The sequence below is a fragment of the Triturus cristatus genome, chromosome 4_1 (genome assembly GCF_964204655.1).
Source record: "Triturus cristatus chromosome 4_1, aTriCri1.1, whole genome shotgun sequence".
NCBI classification, from domain to species: domain Eukaryota; kingdom Metazoa; phylum Chordata; class Amphibia; order Caudata; family Salamandridae; genus Triturus; species Triturus cristatus.
The window spans coordinates 1,234,648,098-1,234,671,446 of record NC_140585.1 but is presented as its reverse complement, the minus strand read 5'-3'; the positions used below and the strand labels follow the sequence as shown (position 1 = coordinate 1,234,671,446).

Genomic DNA, 23,349 nt, shown 5'->3' with positions numbered 1-23,349 from the left:
TGGTATATAGATTTGCATGCCACTGTCAACCAGCATTGGCAAAGCAAATAGTGCAACATTTTTTTTTTAAGCAGAAATTTGTAGGCTTTGCCAATGCTTGTTTTAAAAGAAGTTCTTTGCTGTCTCTACTGTTTCGCTGGTGGGATGTAATGAGGATGAAGTGTGTAAATTTGTGTCACTTGCATGCTTTTGTTGGCTGTATCTGCTCACCTGTACACTTACCACTTCTGTTTCCAGCCCCCAAGACCTGCAGCCCTCGGCAGTTCGCATGCAGAGACCAGGTCACATGCATATCCAAGGGATGGCGGTGCGATGGCGAGAAGGACTGCCCCGACGGCTCGGACGAATCTCCGGACATATGTGAGTACTGTCTCCCGCTTTGCTGTGTTCTCTGATGTAAGGTTGTCGTACCCGACCCGTTCTGTCCCGCTTGATCAGTTGCTCTAGGGCATGGGTACTTGCAATTATTTGCCCAGGGGCCACAAAGTACAGTCTGGTGTGACCGAGGGCCGAACTGATGCCAGCATGGTGTCAGTAGCGGGTCTGGTTGTGCCAGGGATTGTGTGAGGAGGTCTAAAAAAGTTGAATTGTATTGAGTATTTATAAAGCGCAGCAATCACCCAACGGGCATCTTGGCGCTACAGTACATGATATAAAGATATGTGGCTAGGGGGGAGCGGAAAAAGAGCAAATAGTGCCAGGAAGATTATTGAGCTCTAGGGAACAGCCGTGTCTTAAGTTTCCTCCTTAACTGCAGAAGGTCATGCGACTGTCTGAGTTCCAGGGGAAGGCCATTCCAGAGCTTAGCTGCAGCAAAGCTAAAGGCTCTACCCCTGACTTAACTTTCCGAACCTTAGGAACTTTTACCAAGTAGGCACTAGTAGAACGAAGACACCTGGTGGGTACATACCACGTGAAAAAGTCTTGAAGGGGTATGGGTCCTTGTCCATGCAGGGCCTTGAAAACCAGGCAAAGGGATTTAAACTGGATCCTCTGCGTTAGTGGTAACCAGTGAAGCTCAGCAAGAGCCAGCGAGCCTGATGACCGACGTGGTTTCGTCAGTGCCAATTTTGCCGCCATAGTCTGTACTCTCTGGAGACGTTCAGTCAAAAATTTGGGGGCGTCCAGCAGTAGAGCATAACAGCAATCTAGTCTACTGAGGATAATACCACCAGTGACCAGTGCTCTCGCCAGCTCTGGAAGTAGTGGAAAAATTTTCCTCAGAGCTCTAATCAGAGAAAAACAGGTCCCTACCACCTTATTGACGTGCGTTTCCAGAGTTAGAGTGGCATCAAACATAACTCCCAAATTGCGTACAGCTTTAGCCGGCGCCAAAGTAGGCGAAGATAGAGATGACCAGAGGTTTTCAGGGAAAGGGGGGGGGGGAATTCTCCCGGTGGTGCAATAAAGAACCTCAGTTTTGCCTGAATTAAACTGAAGAGAGTTTGCTCTTAGCCATTGGGAAATATCTCGCATACAGTCATGAAAGGCTGTCAATTGGATAGAATGATTCCCCTCAAGGGAGAAAAAGATTTGAGTGTCGTCGGCATAATTTACAAGTCTCACCATACTTTTTTATGAGTCGGACCAGGGGTTGCATATAGATATTAAAAAGAATGGGACTTATTGCCGACCCCTGTGGAACACCATGGTGGACTTCAGAAAACTTAGACCGATATGGTGGAAGGGAGACCGCTTGACACCTATCCGATAAATAGGATCGAAACCAATTGAGGGCAATCCCAGACACCCCAATGTCTTCCAGTCTGGTCAGCAAGATTTCATGGTTGACCGTATCGAAAGCGGCAGACAGATCGAGCAAAATTAGAATACCCCAGTATTGGAACTTTCATAGATTCTCATGCTTTGTATCATTCCCCGTCGTCGGAATGGGAGCCTCGGTAACAAAAATATATATATATATACATATGTATAACCATAGAAACAAAAGAGAAAAATAGGCCTAGGCCTCATCTCATTTTGTAGTATATCACCCTCTTTGTGTAAAAGAGCCCAAACTTTTGCCAGGGCCAATCAGCACAGCCTCACCCTCTGGAACCTTCCTGAGAGAGCTCAGAGCCTCAGATTTTTCTACCGCACGTTGTGCTAGGGAGTCTCCACTGAGCTCTGCTCAGTTTTTCACAGAGTTACTTTTGGATATCTTTATTACCATCTTTTGAGACAGAATGTCAGAAAAGGAGAAGAAAGCTTTATTTAGGGCTTGTGCCTCTTGTGGGAAGAAGAGACTGTTTGTGGAAGACAGGCATGAGAACTGCATATACTGCCTGTACCCGGAACACAAGGCCACCGACTGTAAAATCTGTCGGACCTTCTCGACCAAGACCTTGAGAGACAGAGAGGGGCGCTTGCTGACGTGGCTGCAGAAGATAAAGACCAGGGAGGTCATTTCTTCGGATGAGGAAGGATCTATCTCTGGTACCTCCTCCAGGAGATCGAAGAAGAGGGGTAGGTCATCGCCCTCCACTTCTGCGGAACCCCCTCTCAAGGTTCCTCTCAAAGCCCCTCACGGGATCTCTGACAGGTCTGAGGAGGCTGGTCCCAAAAAATCTCCTCACGACAGTGTAAAGGAGAGGCAGGGACGGGCTACTGTGGACATAGCCCCTAAGGACAATAAGGGGGTTGCTACATCTACCCCTCCGTCCCAGAAGGAGAAACCTGTAAAGAAACAGGCTGCAGAAACTCCTCAGTCGGTGCCACTGAAGAAACCGCGTCCGTCGACGCAGGCGGCAGCAGGTACGTCGACGACGATCTCCTCAATTAAGCCTATTTCCATGGGGTCGTCCACGAGACCGTCGACACTATCTACTTCGTCGACGGCGGTGTCGACGACTAGGACCACGTCGACGACGACGAGTTCGTCGATGTTGATGACTACAAGTTCGTCGACGAGACTGTCGACGGGTGCTCCGCCGACGATGAAACATACTACGTCGACGAAAAAGAAAGCTCCGTCGACGACTGCTCCGTCGACGACTGCTCCGTCGACGACTGCTCCGTCGACGACTGCTCCGGTGACGGCTGCCCCGTCGACGACTGCTCCGTCGACGACTGCTCCGTCGACGCCTGCTCCGTCGACGAGGATTACAGGACTGTCGACGGCCTCATCGTCGACGACGATTTCAGCTCCGTCGACGACAGTTGCCTTTCAGTCGTCGTCGAGTGCGTCGACATTGGAAATCCCGTTGCCATCGACTCCGTCGACGAGACCGCCGACGGGACCGTCGACGACGAAAAATTTGGATTTTTCAACCCAAAGATTAGTGATTACACCGGACATGACTTCCCCTAGGCGGGTCACGCCTTTGCCACCATCCATGCTTCTCGAGGACTCGGAGGAGGATGAGGAGGATGGGCAGTTTGGGGACGCATACAGCCTTTCAGACCTGAATGTCAAACAGCAGGACACAGATACGGAGGAGTTTTATGGCCCAGAGGGGCAGGAGAGGCACCAACAGGGATTACGCCCCCGCCCTATAAGGCAGGACCTCATTGCCTTGCCAGTGGCTTTGGTGTCGGATTTGCAACAGATGCTGCAAGACTATAGATCTCGTTTTCCGACGTTGCCGGATCGCACTCCAGTGCGTCCTTCTCCTTTGGAAGTGCCACGTGACATACCAATGGACTTGCCACCTCTACCAAGAGAGGTACCTCGGTCCATTTCACCAGTGCTGCCCTTAGTGGTTCCCCAACCTTCAGGTACGGAACCTGCTGATGACACTTCCAAGGACTGCTTTCTCAGGAAAGCAGCGACTGGTGCCAGCATCTTCGTGAAAATGCGGGGTGCCGACCGAAGGCCAAACGGGAGCACCTTGAACTGGAAATGGCTCTTGCCTACTGTGAAGCGTAGATATTGCCTGTGAGCTGGGTGGATCGGAACATGAAAGTAAGCATCCTCTAAATCCAGGGATGCCAAAAAATCTCCCGGATTGAGCAGCCTTAGAATATCCTGGAGTGTGACCATCCTGAAAGAGAGCTTGATGAGATAGGTGTTGAGCTCCCTGAGGTCTAGTATAGGAAGTGGATTTCCTGACTTCTCGACGGCCATTGTGAGTCCCCAGCAAAGCTGAGGCGAGTGGACCCCACGAGTGACGAGGAACCGCAATACCTGGGAACCGTGCACTATTGTCGAGTGCAACCCCTTCACGGCGTTCTACGAGCTTGTGCTTTGGACCATTTGTGGCCCAAGCCTCCAGCAGGTTTAGCAGCGAAAATCAGAAGCCTACTCCGTCCCGCGTGACCGTGGGCTTCCGTGAAGCATTTCCTCAAGAGGCGTCTTCGTGATCCCTTGCCTGTTGGCTTGTGGGTCCCCCGAAGACTTTTTTATCGACTCAAAGGGCTCCCCTGGTTACTCCCGGCCTGCCCTCACTCACCCTCGCTGGGTGAGTCCCTCAGAACTTGCTGGTCTGCAACGCTGACCTTCTTCGATTTCCACGAGACTTGCTGTTGCCAAGGTTTGTTGGCTCCAATCCGGTTGCCGACACCGCAATCAGCTGCAGACGTCGTGGGACACTCCGAATCCAGCTGCTGGTCATAGTCGATCCTTCCTGGACCTCGTGTGCGAAGAGTCAAAACACCCTTGATCACCTGAAATCACCCGACTTCCGTGGGCAACCAGCTTCCTGGCCCCCGGTCACTGGCAAGTGACTGTGAACACTGTCCCTTCAATTTTCAGGTCTTCAGCATCTCAAATCTACCCTTGGATTCCACCGGACACTTCTCAAGTCTTCACAAGCAGCAAATCTTCTTTGGTCTCCATAGAAAACAGCGACGCGACCCAACACCAAAAGACACCTATGCACCCGGCTTCCCTGGGTGAGGTAACTTGTGCACTTCAGTGCCCTAGTGTGTATTGGCCCTCGAATTACTTATCTTGTAAGTGGCTTGCTTGTAGACTTCCTCGAAGTACCCTAAAACTTTAAAAATCATACCGCGACTTGCTCCATTGTAATCAATAGGGAACCCGCGGCTGTGTTCTCACACTGCATGCGTCTCCTGTGGGTCTGTTACTTACCTGCTTTCACTGCAGTAGTGAAGCCCCAGCGATTCTTCAGGCCCTAGGCCTTGTCATTCTGCAAGTCGACTTTCCTAAACCTCTTTTTTAGTATATGGTCTGGTACGACCCTAGGGCCCCAGCCATATTTGTGCTTAACTTATTGTGAAACGTTGATATTTGAATGTGTTCCTGACTTCTGATCTCATAAAGAGATTAGTAGAGTGAGTCTAGAAATAAATACATATATATTTGAGATATATACCTGTGTGGTGTCCTTTCATTTGGTAATTCAAGAGATTATTAGGTAAAACAAGCTGCTTTACATTCCTCAGAGACTTAGCCTGAAGGCTGCTCTCCACAGCTACCACTAGGATAGCTTTCTTTAAAAGGTTGTCTTAAACCTATCTACCATACGAGTCGAATTGGACTGGTGCAAGGTGGCCACTATAACTAGTGACCAGCATATGCCAGGCCAACTTCTCACATATAGGATTCTCTGGCTCAGACTCCATCTAGGCCAGTGGCTCCCAGATGTAGTTTACCATAAGTGGAGGATCCGAGAGGGTTAACTCCCTCACCTTCCCTTGTGAGAATCTGCACCAGGATGTTGCCAAGTTTTCTCAAAACTCCCAGAAAACAGAATTCCTGATGCTCTTCTCATTAAAATGAATATGTATCTGCACACTCTGGTCTGTTTGCCAGGTACTATTGCTCTAAGCGAGTCATAGTGGTAGACGCATACCCCTCCAGGTTTACATTTACCTTGACCCTAAATGTTTCCTATGTTATTTAAAGGCACCGTTAATTAGCCTCGTCATGTTTCCCCAATTCCAGCCACAAAATGCCTGGCTGTAACAAAGAAAGATTATTTCAGTCATTGCTGGCCTATATTTCATTTGTGAGACTGCTGGCCAGCCTGAGGCACTGTGGTCATACTACATGCCCTTTCAAGTGTCTGGGATGACAGCTAGTTAGGCTGTACATCGCCCCCAAATGGTGCGAGTGACAGCAGTCATAACCCTCCCTGCAGTTACAGGTTTGAGCCGCAGAACTTGTTTTCAAGAACTTTGCATCAGTGGGTAGCCAGTAAATTAACTTTTAGGGTTGTCTTGAACAGAGTAAAGGAGGTGACCATGTGTATCTTTATTTAGAGAGAGTTCCATATTTATGGGGAAAAGAATGAACACCCATGCTACATGTTTGATCTGCTCTCACATTTGAGAAGGTCTTGGCTAAAAGAGTTAGTCTACCTCGGGTCTTTGCTTCTTGTAGCTATTGTTAGTTTGTTACAATGTGTGATGCAATATTCGTATGCAGTTCCTTTTATTTGAATCTAGTTTGTATGTTCTGTGTGCCTCCAGTGCCAGGACTCGAGTTATGACATCAAATTCCCATATTCTGGTGATGAAGCAGGCAGCAAAGTGCAAGATGAACTTTTCGTAGTGCGAGTATGGATGTAAAAAGGCTTTTTAATAAAGCATTTCCACATTCAGTAGTAGAAATGACCATGGCTTGAACTAGATTTCTCAGATCTCCTTTGACAAGAAATGTCTTAAGTCTGATTCAGAGGTAATACGTGGCGTTTTTATATATTTTTATTCTAGCATTAATGTGTGCATCACAATTGAGTTTTGATTCTAGGATGAGAACCCAGGCTACTGCTGATCAGATTGTGTTAGATGCAGTGATCGTTTTATTCAGATTCTTAATCCAGTCATTTGGTAGTTCGCTTTTAAGTTTGTGACCGAGAGCAAAGGACTTGTTTTTTTAGATTGAGCTTAGTTTCATAGTTTTCGTACAATTCTGTATTTTAACTGTGTAGGAGGTCATGAGGCTGCTTCTCCAGCCTGCTATTAAGGTCTTTGTCTGTCACCCCTCTATTATTTAAATGAGAGCCTGTTTCCTTGGCAGTTCATCCAGTGGTGCAAGGTAGTGATTAAACGAGACTGAGTATAGAGCCTTGCAGCACACGAAAAGGTGAAATGGGTGCGTTCTGGATTCCAGGGCCCGTTTGCACCTGTTGGAATTGGTTCTGGGCTTGGATTGGAACCAGGTCCGATGAGTGTCTTTGGAGCTGATATGCTCTGATAGAAGATAGAGGGAGGTGCATTCATCATTTGTGTCAAGCGCTATAGTAAGGCATGTTGCACCAGGAGACATACGTCTCTATGTAATGTAGTTCGATTGAGTCATCTACAGTTTTGAGGAAGGGTATTTTAGTACTGTGTCACGAGATTAATCCTCAGTGAAAGGCCCACAGAAGTTTGTTGTAGTTAATATGCTCATTTAGTGGGATGGTGGCACATATTTTCAAGCACTTTCTTCAGGTGTTGGAGTCTGGAGTAGTGGGTCTGAAATCCACTGGTTACAAGAGGTGAGAATCTGCCTTCTTTAGCAGAGGCAGTACTTGTCCAATTTGAAGAGAAGCGTAGAAGTGAATTATGGATGTTAGGAATTCTCTGTTCTTAGCTATTGATTGAGGGGTGAGTATATTTGAGATGCGCGAATATGTGTTCTCAACCAAATAACAGTATGAAGGTACTTGCTGGATGGTCAAAGGGTACCAGAGATTTATGTTTGACATAAAAACATGAATGAATGTATGTACAGTGTTCCAGGGTACGTCACATGTTTGATAAACGTTAACATGTCTATAATATTACATAGCCGGAGGTACTGATTCAAGCAGGTGGTGTAGGGCATTATTGAGTGGCTGCAGTCCCCTTATTTAGTAAAAACTTGTGTGGGCACACTGAAACCGTACTTGCCCAACTTATTCAATTGCCCATTGTCCCTACGTCAATATTTTGCAAAAGGCAGAGTGCCATTAAGTTACTATAATCACCCATCCTATTTCTTTTATCAGCGAGCTCTACCTCTTAATGCTGAAAACTTGCACATCAGACTCCTCTTTGTATCTACTATCTTTTCCTCTCAGTTCATTACAGACTGGTTCCTTTCAAAGTTGAATTTAGTCTTAAGTCCCATAAGAAAAGGCATACACCAGAAATGTTGATGCAACCTTGGGTAAGGCCACTAATGAACAAACTAAATCTTAAACTTCTGATCCAAAAAATAAAGCTAAATGATGATAATAAATATACTGTTAATTTGGGAAAGTCTGCTACGTTGCCGTTTGAAAACCATCGAAAAATAAACATTTGGGGCACTGGTAGCCTGTTTGCCGACCTCGTAAAGGGACTGAAATGGCGCTAATTAACATGTAGTTGTGGTCTGCTGAGCAGGAGGCTAGTGGTATTGAAGTATTATTGACCCCCTCAGCCATCGTCAACACTCATAACCACTCCATGGTGGTGGAAATAATAAGATGGCAGCAGAAGTATAGGAGGGGCAAGAAAATGGTATACATTGTTTTTGAAGATTTGAATTTTAGCAGTATAGGAACATCCAAACCTGTAAAACAAGGTTTCTGAGAGATTCGTGCCACTGATTCTTCATTTTCAAAGAACCTAAATTGCAGGTTCCACAAATATGCTGTCCTCTTTTATATAGTAGTCCCAATATCAAAAGATGCTGTAGAGAGCTTATAAAACCATGAAGGCTTGAAAGGACAGGAGTAGACTCCTATTAATAGGATGGAACTGAAGTTCCTCCTCATAGGCTCTAAAACGTCCATAAGATTTTCTAATGGCCACAGTAGACTCCAAGCTGACAGCTCCTTCATTGACGCCCTGGATAACGGTAAAACTATGGGGATTTATTTTGACTCCATTTCTATGGCCAGTAAAACATATTCTGTTGAAACCACGAACTCTCACTTGAAGTTGTGTAGAAAAATCCAATCCTTCTTAAATATCCAGTATAGGGCAACCATTGCCAGAGCCGCGACAGGATCAAGAATTGTAATTCCTTCTACGTTGGCATTACAAAGGGCAGTGTAAAGCATGCAAACCATCTTCAAGTGATCCAGAACTTTGCTGCAAGAGCAGTGGGTAATGCACGTACTAGAGAGCATACGTCACTGTCTCTGTAAAATGTACACTGGCTACCAGTGGAGGCCAGTGTCCAATGCTAGACTCTAACTCAATTTACTGTTCATGTTAATGCTCCTGAGTATTTGTAAAATCATCCATAGATATGCAAGGCCATCTGACCTTTACGTTCAAGCCACAGATTCCTCTAACTGTCCCATGCAAAAATAACAATGAATGGACGGAATGCTGAAACTATGTCAAACATTCACCCCCAGTACAGAGATCTGGGCCTAAATCCATCTATTTTTTGTGCCCCATGCCATTCCAGTTTAGACCTAGCCATATGCAAATCATTCTTGACCCTGCTTCCCATGGGAACTGTCCAGCCTGAACTGCCAGGCCAGGTCCTTCCTGGGTCGGAAACAAGCATCCTTGGACCGGTTTCAGGGTATCGCCCCTCATCAGCCAAACTAGCTTGAGTCCAGTGGCATGGTGAGCATGGGGCCCACGTCTGGCTATACCCTTCCCCACTTAGGGTGACCAATGCAAAAAGAACAATTGATGGATGGAATACCGAAACAATGTCACACATACACCCCCAGTACAGAGATCTGGGCCCAAATCCTGTCGCAGCATTTAGGAGAATTAGGGCAACGGGGAGATCCTTATCAAGCATGCCAATTAGTAACTTTGTTCCAGATTAGGTCAGACTAACCAGACCCGTGATGCTTTTTCGGAAGGGAATAAAGCCGCCGTGATGTATTAATGGAAGTCCTTTGACGCCAGCAGAGCTCTTGTGCCCATGGGTTACTGAATGTTATGTTATGTTATGTTATGTTAGGGGCATTTGTATTGTGCACAGCTGCCCCAGTTAAGGGGCGTCCTGGCGCATGACAAGGCAAAACATAGCAACACCTAACATGAGCAGGGGAAAACAACGGAACATAACAGCTGAAGAAGCAGTTAAAATAAGAAGGTTTTTATGGCTTTGCGAAACAGAAGGAGATCCTCCATCAGGCGAATCTCCATCGGGAGAGAGTTCCACAGCAATGCTGCTTTTACCCGAAAGGACCGACCTCCCACGCGACTAAGCCTAAACCTCGGGACCATAGCAAGTGCTTGGCCCAATGATCTCAGGGAGCGGGTAGGAACATAAGAGGACAAAAGGTTCGAAAGAATCCGGGGCGCTAGGCCCTTCAGGATCTTAAAGGCCACACATAAAACTTTGAAATTAATTCTAGTTTTAACCGGTAGCCAGTGAAAGGAACGAAGAGTACTGGAAACAGAGCAGGACCTGGGCAAGCCAACTATAGCCCTAGCTGCTGCGTTTTGGACCCGTTGGAGTCGGCTGATTTCTGCCTGGTTCACCCCTACCAGGAGAGAGCTGGCATAGTCTAGGCGAGATATTATAGTTGCCTGAACCACCAGCTGCCTGGTAGGGGGATCAAAGAACTTCAGGACAGATCTTAATCCTCGAAGAACCCCAAAACAGCAGGCAGCAGTTTTCTTCGAATGCCCCACAAAACTGAGAGTGGGCTCCAGCCACACTCCCAGGTTTCTCAGCTCTGTGACTGGAATTGGAGCTGGCCCAAGCTCCGGTGGCCACCAGCTGTCTCCCCAGAGCTCCTTCCCCTTTCCGACAACCATAACCTCGGTCTTCTTAGCGTTGAGCTGGAGACAGTTTGCATTCATCCAGCTCGCCACCGCCCTTAGTCCACTCTGGAACCTGGGGGCATCGAGCTCAGCATCCCCGCTGATGGTGATGCTTGACGACATCAGCCAGCGGCCTCACGTAAAGATTGAAAAGCGTGGGACTCAGCGAGGATCCCTGCGGCACCCCCAGGTCTAAAGGATGGAATTTGGACTGATGCGGTGGTATTGCAACGCAGAAGGAACGGTCGTCGAGGAAAGAATGGAACCACTGTAGGGCAAGTCCACCAATGCCTGTCTCCTCGAGGCGACGCAGAAGGATGCGGTGTGAGACAGTATCGAAGGCGGCGCTCAGATCTAATAATACTAGCGCAGCTGTCTGTCCCGCATCTAGCACCATACGCAGATGTTCAACCATAGCGAGGAGGGCTGTCTCCGTGCTATGCCCAGCACGGAACCCATTCTGGGTATCATCCAGGATGTTAGCTCGAGTGAGATGATCCGAGAGAGCCTGGTTGACATAGGCCTCCATAACCTTTGCCGGCCAGGGGAGCAAAGAAATTGGCCGGTAATTCTCCGGTTTGGAAGGGTCCAATGAGGGCTTCTTCAAGATAGGAGAAACCACTGCCCGCTTCCATTTAGCTGGAACCCTGCCCGTCGCCAACGAGATGTTAATAAGAGAGCGCACTATGGGGCGTCCCACAAAAGATTGATCTCTAAAAAGGGCAGGTCTCAATGGATCTAGGGGTGACCCAGACTTAATCTTGTGTGATACCCTATCAAATTCCTCAGATGAAAGTAAAGGGAGAAACTCCATAGTAGGGAGATCAGGGGTGATATCCAAGGTCCCAGATGGTGGCCCCGTAAGGGGAAAAGCCCGGTAGATACCCTGCACTTTCTCCAAAAAGAAGGATGCCAGAGCGTCGCAGTGAGAGGTAGAGGCCAGTACCGGAGAAGAAGTTCTTTTGGCCAAAAGATCTTTGAGGGCCTTGAATATCGATTTAGATGGATTAGAGCTATTGTGGAACTCTTCCGAGTAGAACGCCGCGCGGGCTCTACATATAGCGCGATGGTAAGCCTTAACGGAGGTCAGATATAACGCTTTCTTAGCCTTGTCATAATCCCTCCGCCATTCTCTCTCAGCCCTCCTACAAGAGCCCTTCAAAACACGAAGGGCACTATCATACCAGGGGCTAGATTCTCGGGAGCGGGATTTGCTTGCCATGATGGGGATCAGTGAATCAAGCGCACTGGTAATCCACTGACCAAACTGATCATAGCCCAATTCAACATTGTCCAGGGATCCCCACGGATCTGTGGCCAAGACCTTGTGAAAGTCCTCTAGTCTGAGTTTATTCCAATGTCTTCTAAAGACAAATTTAACAGGAAGACTAGCAGGAGTCACCGGCAGAGGGGCCCGAATGGCCACTAAAAAGTGGTCCGTCCACCCCAAGGGTGTTATGGAAGAAACTGTGGCTTCCATAAAGTTAGTAAAACAGGGATCCAGGGTATGCCCTCCTACATGGGTGGAATGAACCACCTTTTGGGACAATTGAAGGGCCTCAAGGTCAGCTGAAATATTATTAACAGCCGGCATGCTCTTGTTATCGAAATGGAGATTGAGATCTCCCAAGATAAAAAAATTGGCACAGCCAATTGCCAAAGAGCTGACGGCGTCAGGAAAGGCTTCTCTGAAAGCTACGTCGCTGCCTGGGGGTCGATAAACCACCATCCCCGAGATCGAAAACTGGGGGCTAATCGAGATCTTAAAAAAGGCGCTTTCACAACCAGCAATGTTCAATACCTTCCAGATACAGGGGAAACTAGATTTGACAGCAAGGGCGATACCCCCTCCTCTGGTTGACCGATTTAGAGTAAAAATGGAATACTCAGGGGGGAAAGCCAAGTTAATAATAGCTGCGTCATGTTCCTGCAGCCACGTTTCCGTGATCGCAAATATATCTGGAGACTCCTCCTGTATGAGGTCGAAAACGGCTAGATGATGTTGAACCAAAGATCTCGCATTCAGGTTGAATATTCGAAGTGCAGGCGTCACACCAGTATCTCGAGAGGTTATAGGGAGAGTCCCCTTACGGATAGAAACCGGAGAGCCAAGTGCCCATCTCTTACACGGGCACCGACACGGGCCGCTTAACGGATGAATAAGTGCCTGATCACATTTCGGAATGGTCAATGCGATAGACCGCAAAGTGTCGATCGAATAAGTGATCATCACAGAGCCGAATACGCAGGAAAGCTATGTAAGGCCGTCGCGCCCCGGGCGTCCTCGGCGCGGACGAGCGCAGACGGGCAGGACTCTGGCACGACTCCGGCTAAGCGACGGCGCCACACTGCGCGGGAGGAGCGACTTTAAATAGGTGTCCCGCGAGGCTGACCGAGCGCAGGACCGCTCACAATGGCGCCCGCCGGTAAAAGAAAAGCGAACCCAACCAAAGATGGCGCCCAACCAGGGCTAGGGACCCACCCGTGACCCGGACCCACCAAAGCGGCGGTGCAATATACAGTTTTAAGTGCGGTAAGAGGGAGGGGAACACCCTACCTAGTCCCAAATTAAAACCAGGGCTAACAAATTAAAATAAACAGAAATACAAAAACGGGAAAGTTTGGTTAAAAATATCACCGCTGTCACAGCAGCGCAAGCGCAGCTATAGCAATACCTTGTCTCTATATAGAAAACAAATGGAAAGGTTGGAGCCACTGAAGGGCCCCTGTACCCACATCTGTCTTGTGTCTGGATGTATGGGCTCCACCTCATGTTACAGCTGCTTTGGGCTCATTGAAGCCTTGATTCTCTGGCTCGCTCTGTGCCCTATCGGTCTGTACACATATTAGTGTGTTTCACGTGCACTGGTGTCGCATACATAATGTTTTCTCGATTCGGAGATGAGCTGATTTGACTTGAAACAAAATATATTGTTTGGTAACATGATATATAGTTTTGTTGATATTTAGCATAATCTGCCATTAGTGTGGCATAACAGTGCCCTTTGGTAGTCCGGGATATGACTTCCAGAAATTTCCATCGCATGCCGATGTCTGATTCGCTTTTGTAGAGGTGGACGTGTGTGTTTGGTCAGTATGGAGTGCCAGTTTTAAAGATTTGTAGGTTTTTTTGGTGGGTGACAATAGTTGGTGGAACCAAATTGCTTATTTATTTCCAAGATTAGTACGGATGCACATTGCTAATTATAAGCATGTGTTTGATCTGTAGGTGACAGTATCAAGTGTTGTTAAATACCTTAATAATAAGTTATTTTGCATATTCAGAATGTGTATGTTCAAAGTTCTGTCTTTGTGTGTTGTAAGATGTGTTTTGGGCAGTGCTCTTGCTAGTACATTGAGACTCAACTATGTGGCATGCTTGTGCTGCGTTGGTACATAGCTCTGTTTAAGTGTGCTTTCTGTAAGAGGTCGCATTGGGGCATCATGGCAGCTCTTTAAGTCAACTACCAGCTGTGTTGAAAGTGTATTTGGAGTGGGGTGTGTTCTCTTCTTTGTGCACTGTTGGACTTAACTTGTGGAGCATCTTAGGGGGAATGTAGATTGCAGCCATATCCTGTGCTCATCGTTGTTTTTATAAAGACTGTGTGTGTCAGATTTGTGTGTGTGGGTGGCAGGTGCACATGCTTGGCTTGTGTGCAGCCTTGTGCTTGGAGGTGGGTATGTATAAGGGCTCACGTGTGTTGGTTTGATCGTAACAAGAGTTTGGACTTCCATTGGACTTTGCCTGAAGGGCAATTTAGTCCTGCGTGTTTGCCCTAAAACTGTGTAATTTTGGTAGGTCGTGTCCATTAGTCCAGATGGTGATATGAGCAGCGGCTTCTGCACGGGACACGCCTCAGGGGGGGCTTACATTTATACCAAATTAGCAGGATTTCAGCTGGAGCGTCGATAGCTGGTGGCATGACCAGAACCTATGCACATTTTTAAAAGTGCAGATCTTGTCCACTTCCCCAGGGCTTAGGATGATTCCGCCACCCCCCCCCCCTCCTCCTCCCCCCCCCCATTCCGCCATGCTCTTGAAGGCAGATGCTCTCCAGGTGGGGGAAAACTTTAATTGGGTCACCCCTAATCCCCTAGCCAGGCTTGCACCCAAGGGTGAGGGGCAGAATGGTTGGCAAGCTACTGCTATGCCAGAATTTGCCAAGCAGCAGTCGGGGACATTTACTAATCACTTCCTCAAAATCTGAGTCAGAAATTCAAAAGTGATTAGTGTGAACTGTGTCTAGTGTCTACAGTCAATACCTAGTCAGTGTATCAGACCAGGCACAATTGGGATCCAAGACTGAGCTCCATCTTGGTGCCTTTTCTTTCTTTTCTGCCCCACAAGACAGACACGGCCACTGTAATCCTGGGGTTTAAAAAGCTGCAAACATATGCCTGTGAACACACGCCATGGCCAACATACATCTACATGCACACTAACAACCATGTGCAAGCGCACACCTGCCCCACACATTTACCCACACAGTCTTCATGAAAACAATGTTGAACATAGGATAAGGCTGCAAGCTAGTAGAGTGCAGTGGCGTAGAGTAGAGCACCGCAGAGTGAAGTGGGGTAGAGTGGTGCAGAGTAGAGTGCAGTGGTGTAGATTGGCGTAGAGTGCATTAGCAGAGAGTGTTGCAGAGTATTGTATTATAATTGCATTAATTTAGCGCGTACTACCCCTAACGGGGCGTCAAAGCACTTTTTCGGTGAGTAGCGTGCTACTCCGGAACCCATAAAGGATTAGTGTTGAATTAGTATAGTGAAATATGAAAGTAATTTGAGTGGTGGATGGGTTAATCAGTTAGTTGGATTCAGAAGGATAGCGGAGGGTTAGAAGAGGGAAAATGGTGTTCGAGGCATATGAGCTGCAGATCACACACTGAGGATAAGATCGCCATCTGGTGTTGGGCTCGGATGATTGCAGGTTGTTGTTGTCTTCGGAAGAAGCCTTTGGTCACGAGATAGGTGACTCCTCCTCTGAACAACAGTGCGCATGGGCATCCACTCCATCGTCAGATTGTTTTTTTCCGCCATTGGGTTCGGATGAACTTTTTTCCGCTCCAGCAGAAAACTTCCAGCAATCAACATAACTCTTCAATTTTCATTCCATCGATATCAACTCGGACCGGTTCCGGAAGCGGCTAATGGACAGGACACCTTTTGAAAAATGCCCCCAGTGTGGAGCGAAGTTCCCCCACAGTGATCACCACGAGGTTTGTAACCTCTGCCTGTCGCCGGAACACAACGAATCGAACTGTCCAGCTTGTGCCGCTTTCCGTTCCAAGAAGACCCTCCGGGACCGAAGCGCTCGACACCATATTATGGCCAAAACCAGCTCCAGAACCGGAGGACATCTTTGCTCAGGATGTTCCTGAAGATGACACCGAAGATCTCAAGATCGTGTCTGAGGCCGACGATTCCGATGACCTCATCACTCCAGGGCAGTGTGTGAGTACCACCCCCCTGCCTCTACCCCATCCAAAAAGACATTGGTCAAGACTCCGCCAGCTGTGCCCAGTCGCGACCGAAAATCCTCTTCAGAAGCCCCGCCCTCGGGCCCAGCTCCGAAGACATCTAAGCCTGTAGGTGGCTCGGGCTCGAGCAAACCTCATGTTATTGTACCTATAATACCTTCGGCACCGAAAACTCCACTGTCGGCACCGAAACAGGCTTCAAGACCGAAATCTCCTTCGGCACCAAAACGTTCCTCGGCACCGAAGTCTCCACTGGCACCGAAACGTTCTTCGACACCGATGCCTAAAAGTCCCTCGGCACCGAAGATTCCATCGGCACCGAAGATTCCATCGGCACCGAAGATTCCATCGGCACCGAAGACTCCATCGGCACCGAAGACTCCATCGGCACCGAAGACTCCATCGGCACCGAAGACTCCATCGGCACCGAAGACTCCATCGGCACCGAAGACTCCATCGGCACCGAAGACTCCATCGGCACCGAAGACTCCATCGGCACCGAAGACTCCATCGGCACCGAAGACTCCATCGGCACCGAAGACTCCATCGGCACCGAAAAAAGTTCATAAAGACCCGAAACGGCCATCGCCACCACCACTTTCGGAGCCGGATGAACTTTTTCGCCCAGATCCTACTCAAAAGCGGATCTACATTAATCCCGAAACCGGACATGTGACTGCAGTCCCATACAAAAAACGGAAGCTGGACATCACACCACCTCCAGCTCCCATACGGAAGAAGGACTGTGCTACTTCACCGCTTCGTCCTTCCTCTCCTGTGTTACCTCCTGACCCATCCCCCTCCTCCTCCTTCTCCTTTACCTTTACCATCTCCTTCTCATTCACCACCTCCACAGGATGATGATGATGATTTAGGGGGAGGGGCGGACCCTGATTTCCTTAATGATCCTCTTGATCCAAACGACCCTTTTAAGTTCCCAGACACAGCACCAGTAGATGACTGGTCTTATCCAGTACCTGACATGCCTGACCCCACTACCTACCCTTCCAAGCCCTCCCCTCCTGATGACCATTTGGGGTTTGGCCAACTCATAAATAGGGCAGCAACATTCCATGGCGTCACAATGCACACAGACGCCCTTGAAGAGGACTTTCTCCTCGATACTTTTGAGCAGTCACAGAAAACTGTTCACATACTGCCCATGATTAAAGGGGTTATAGAGCATGCCACTGAAGTCTTTAAAGACCCTGTTAGAGCTAGGGTTCTCAACCCCCGCATTGAAAAAAAATACAGACCAGCCCCGCAGGACCCTGCATACATTAAAGCTCGGCTCCCTTTAGACTCCTTGGTCGTGTCAAATGCCAGGAAGCGTGTTAACTCACAGACAACTGGAGAAACGCCTCCCCCGACAAGGAGTCTAAGCTTTTAGAGGCCTCAGGCAAACGAGTCGCCGCACAGGCGGCAAACCACTGGCGTATTGCCAATACCCAAGCCCTGTTAGCCTGGTATGATAGAGCGCATTATGACCAACTTGAGGACCTTCTGCAACATCTGCCTGAGCCCTTTAAATCCCAGGCTACTGACCTCATTCAAGAAGGCAAATTAATATCTAATGCCTCCATTAAATGCACCTTAGATGCAGCAGACACTGCTTCTAGGGCGGTCAATACCAGCGTCTTACTCAGACGACATGCCTGGCTCCGTATTTCCGGTTTTAAACCGGAGGTTCAAACCACGATTCTAGCTCAACCTTTTAACCAAGAGCAGCTATTTGGCCCTGCAGTGGACACTGCATTAGAAAAAATGAAGAAAGATAATGAGACTGCCAAATCTATGGGAGCACTGCAGTCTCCTCAAACCCGGGGTTCCTTTCGTCGCTCCTTTTATAGAGGAGCCTCCAAAAATCTGGGAACTGAGACCACGTCCACCTTTAAAAATTCTGGACAAACATCCCCTAACAGAGGATATTTTCGAGGGGGTTATAGGGGAAACAACACCAAAGGTCGAGGGCGGGGCAACAACAACAACACCCGCACCTCCCCAGCCACTAAACAGTGACTTACCACCACTCCCCCCAGACCATTCCACTCCGGTCGGGGGGCGGCTCCAACAATTCCTACCTGTCTGGACTTCCATCACCACAGACAGGTGGGTAAGACAAATTATCCAGTCTGGCTACTGCCTCGAACTAATACAATCCCCCCCGAACATACCGCCCAAACACCGTCCAATGTCCTCACATCATCTCTCTCTCCTCAAACAGGAAGTTCAATCCCGGTTACAAAAACATGCAATAGAACCAGTCCCTCTTCAACATCGGGGAACAGGAGTATATTCCCTATACTTCCTCATTCCCAAAAAGGACAAAACGTTGAGGCCCATACTGGATCTCAGACTACTAAACCAGTATATACAATCAGATCATTTTCATATGACCACCCTCCAACAAGTCCTCCCACTATTACAACAGGGAGACTTTCTCGCCACATTGGGCCTCAAGGACGCATACTTTCACATCCCTATGCATCCCGCTCACAGAATATATCTACGATTTGTGGTAGACTGGCAACACTATCAATTTACAGTTCTCCCATTCGGAGTAACAACAGCACCCAGGGTGTTCACCAAGTGCTTAGCAGTCGTGGCAGCGCACCTCAGAAGACAACAGATCCATGTCTTCCCCTATCTGGACGATTGGCTCATAAAAGCCAATACTCACCAAAAATGCGTTCTCCACACTCATCGCACTATTCAAACCCTCCACAACTTGGGATTCACTATCAACTACCCCAAATCCCATCTGCAGCCCTCCCACTTACACCAGTATCTAGGAGCAACCATAGATACATCCAAAGCCATAGCTTATCCCTGCACTGCCAGGATAACCAGTATACAAAATCTCATCTCTCAATTTCAAACTCATCAATCTCTTCCAGCAAGAGTGTTCATGCAGCTCTTAGGCATGATGGCGTCATGCATCTCCATAGTCCCACACGCACGACTTCAAATGCGTCCCTTACAGGAATGTCTAGCACAACAGTGGAACCAAGCTCACGGACAACTTACCGATCTGGTGTTGGTGGACAGTCGCTCACTTCGCTCACTGAAATGGTGGAACACCATCAACCTGTCCAAAGGGCGGCCGTTCTTAGAGCCTCTTCCACAAGTTGTGCTGACTACCGACGCATCTCTCACGGGGTGGGGAGCCCACCTCCTTCAACATACCACTCAGGGCAGATGGACCAGTCAACAAAAACTGCTCCACATCAATCACCTAGAACTTTTAGCGGTGTTCCTGGCACTAAAATCCTTTCAGGTACACCTAAAGAACAAAACTGTCCTCATACGCACAGACAACATGACGACAATGTATTATATACAAAAGCAAGGGGGGACACATTCTCTCCAACTGTCCCAACTGGCACAGCAAATCTGGAGATGGGCAATTCCCCAAAACATCTACCTGTTAGCAGAACACCTCCCAGGAAGTCACAACCAGGTGGCCGACCTCCTAAGTCGCCACACACAGCAGATCCACGAATGGGAATTACACCCCAAGGTTCTACTCCCATTCTTCCAAAAATGGGGACAACCAGACATAGACCTGTTCGCCACTCCCGAAAACACAAAATGCCCAACCTTCGCCGCCAGGTTTCCACACCCACAGTCGAAGGGCAATGCCCTATGGATGAACTGGTCAGGCAGATTTGCATACGCTTTTCCGCCTCTCCCACTCGTTCCATTTGTGGTACGCAAACTGAAACAACAGTCGCTAACACTAATTCTAGTAGCTCCCACTTGGGCACGTCAACCATGGTTCACCACACTTCTGGAACTATCTTTAGTCCCACATCAAAAACTACACCTCTCCCCGGATCTATTAACCCAGAACCATGGAGAAATCAGACACCCAGATCCTCAAACACTGAACCTGGCAATCTGGCTCCTGAAGTCTTAGAGTTCGGGTACCTCAACCTCCCTCCAGACTGTATGAATATCATAAAGGAAGCCAGACGACCTACTACTAGAGCATGTTATGCCGCAAAATGGAAACGATTTGCCATCTACTGCGCTAATAATGACATACATCCATTGGATGCTTCCATCCAAAACATCATTTGCTATCTACTACACTTGCAAAGATGCAATCTTGCGTATTCCTCTATACGTTTACACCTAGCAGCCTTGGCAGCCTACTTGCAAAATAGGCAACACCTGTCCCTCTTTAAGGTACCAGCCATCAAAGCGTTTATGGAAGGTCTTAAAAGAATTCTTCCTCCAAGATTACCACCTTCCCCAGTGTGGAATCTCAATGTTGTTCTAACAAGACTTATGGGTCCCCCATTTGAACCAATGCACAAATGTGAATTACAGTTCCTGACATGGAAAGTAGCTTTCCTTATCGCAATCACTTCCCTACGAAGAGTAAGTGAAATACAAGCCCTGACTCTGGAGGAACCTTTCTTACAACTACACCGTAACAAAGTAGTTCTTAGGACAAACCCTAAATTTCTTCCAAAAGTGATTTCCACCTTAACCAATCAGTAGAGCTACCGGTCTTTTTCCCTAACCCAGACTCCGTAGCTGAAAGGGCCCTACATACCTTAGATGTTAAAAGAGCCTTGCTTTATTACATCGACAGGACAAAACCTTTTCGAAAGACAAAACCACTCTTTGTTGCTTTCGCACCACCACATAAAGGCAATCCCATATCCAAATCCGGTATAGCCCGGTGGATAGTTAAGTGCATCCAAATGTGCTACCAAAAGGCTAAACGTACTCTTACAGTTCACCCTAGGGCGCACTCCACGCGTAAAATAGGGGCTTCTATGGCCTTCTTAGGTAACATTCCCTTAGAAGACATTTGCAAGGCAGCCACGTGGTCTACCACGCATACCTTCACTAAACACTACTGTGTTGATGTGCAAGCCAAACAACAGGCCTCGGTGGGCCAGGCTGTCCTCAAAACTTTATTTCAAACTGCTGCAACAGATACAGGTGACCACCGCTAAGGGGAGACACTGCTATATAGTCTATCCTCAGTGTGTGATCTGCAGCTCATATGCCTCGAACGGAATATGCTACTTACCAGTATGCATCTGTTCTTGGCATGTAGAGCTGCAGAGTCACACACGCCCACCCGCCTCCCCGGGACCTGTATCTGTTCCAGCATTTGTCTTACTTAGACATTGCACATGGACATCCTTTCTTTTCATTCCTATACACTCCATCTTTTCCCATCATGGCGAAAAACAATCTGACGATGGAGTGGATGCCCATGCGCACTGTTGTCCAGGGGAGGAGTCACCTATCTCGTGACCAAAGGCTTCTTCCGAAGACAACAACAACCTGCAATCATCCGAGCCCAACACCAGATGGCGATCTTATCCTCAGTGTGTGACTCTGCAGCTCTACATGCCAAGAACAGATGCATACTGGTAAGTAGCATATTCCTTCCATTTATATAGCGCTATAGTTACAGCGCAGTGGCGTCGAATGCAGCGACATAGAATTCAGAGGTGCACAGTGCAGCATCGTAGAATGCAGTGGCGTAGATTAGAGTAGTGCATAGTAGAGTGCAGTGGTGCAGAGCGGCATAGTGTAGTAGTGCACAGTGGCATAGAGTGCAGTGGTGCAGAGTAGAGTAGTGTGGCATAGAATGCAGTGGTGTAGAATAGAGTGAAGTACAGTGGTGCAGAGTAGAGTATAGTGGAGTGGTGTATAGTGAAGTGAATCAAAGTAGAGTGGCTTAGAGTGCATTGGCATGTAGTGCAGAGTAGATAGGTGGAGAGTTCAGTGGTGGAGTGTCTTTTGCAAAGTAGAGTATTGTGGAGTGTGCATTGGTGTGCTGTGTGCATCAGCCTAGAGTGCAGTAGTTTACAGCAGAGTGGCCTAGAGCGCAGTGGCATAGAGTGGAGTGGTGCAGAATGGAGTAGAGTGGCGTATAGTGCAGTAGAGTAGATTGTTTCAGAGTACAGCGAAGTTAAGTAGTTCAGGGTAGATCTAAAATGACGTTGAGTAGAGTGGCATAGAGTTTCATTACTAAGAATAAAGTTGTTTAGAGGGCAGTGGTACAGAGTTGAGTGCATTAGTATAGTGTATTGGCATACAGTGCAGTGGCCTAGAGTGCAGTGTTGTGGAGTCATGTAGAGTGGAGTGGCCTAGACTGGAGTGTTGTAGAGTGCAATGGCAAAGAGTGCAGTTGTGTAGGGTGCTTTGGAGTAGAGTAGAATAGTGCAGAGTAGAGGGGCATAGAGTGGAGTGGCGTAGAATGGAGTATAGTGCAGTGGTGCACAGTACAGTGGCGTAAAGTTGAGGGGTGCAGAGTGGAGAAAGCATAGTGCGGTAGCCATTACGCAACACATTTTCAATTGAACTGACCATTACATTTGCACAGACATACAGTTTTACTAATAAACCTATACAGCACACAAATGATAATGTGTAGAAATTGCATCAGCTAGTGTGCTGATTTGTTTTGATCACATTAAAGTATGTTTTCAACCCACTTCAGAATTAGCAGGAATGTGCTTCATTTGAGATCCATTCTGAAATACTTGCACAGTTCATTTAAATTTTCTGTGCTAGGAAAAAAACTTTCCTACCCCACAGTAGCCAACATGATAGTCATGTGAAATCCTCTCACTTTGAAGTCAGAGAAAGAAAAGTAAACACCAAGCTCCCTCGGAGGACAGAGTCTGACATTGAACCTCTATATTTGAGTGCACAACAAATGTGATAAGATAAAAACAAAATTTACAAGCCTGTTTACAGAAAGGAGCACTCTTGGAAAAATATAAGGAGAGGTAGTGTGGGAAGTATTTGCTCCTTGGGAGGGACGGACTGAAGCTGGACAACCTTAAACAAATAAAGCCAGCAAATAGAAAGGCAGAATATGTGAGTTACAAACCACAGAGCCAATGGTAAGCAAAGGGCAGAATGCATTCCCATGGAAGCCTTCTGAATGTCTCCAAGATGTCTTCGGCAAACCAGACAGCTGTGCTGTATGCTAGGCTTGGACCTAAAAATGGTCCAGATGTGTGTGTGTGTGGAGGGGGGGGGGGGGTTATCTTTTTTAAAAACATTTTTTTTTTACTTTGCCCCTTAACAACCATGGGGTTACTTTAGTCATTTTTTGCAACAGAAGTGACAAACGTATCCTCGAATAAGTCTGGCACATTCTTCAGGACAAAAGATGTACACAAATATCAATGTATTAATTAGCACGATCTACTATAACAAGCATTGGCATAGCCAATAGGTCTTGCCTTTGGGACCTTAGAAGTGTTTAGCCATGCAACAG

The 23,349-nt window shown here is 47.6% G+C and overlaps 1 protein-coding gene across 2 annotated transcripts in view; it reads left to right on the top strand.

Annotated features, from left to right (window-relative positions):
- LRP1 (LDL receptor related protein 1) overlaps positions 1-23,349 on the top strand; it is a 1,298,976-nt gene that overhangs the window by 117,299 nt on the left and 1,158,328 nt on the right. For both annotated transcript variants that reach the window (XM_085654639.1, XM_085654638.1), the window contains exon 2: positions 238-360. In XM_085654639.1, the coding sequence (XP_085510765.1) occupies positions 238-360 (123 nt within the window). The remainder of the gene's footprint in view (positions 1-237; positions 361-23,349) is intronic.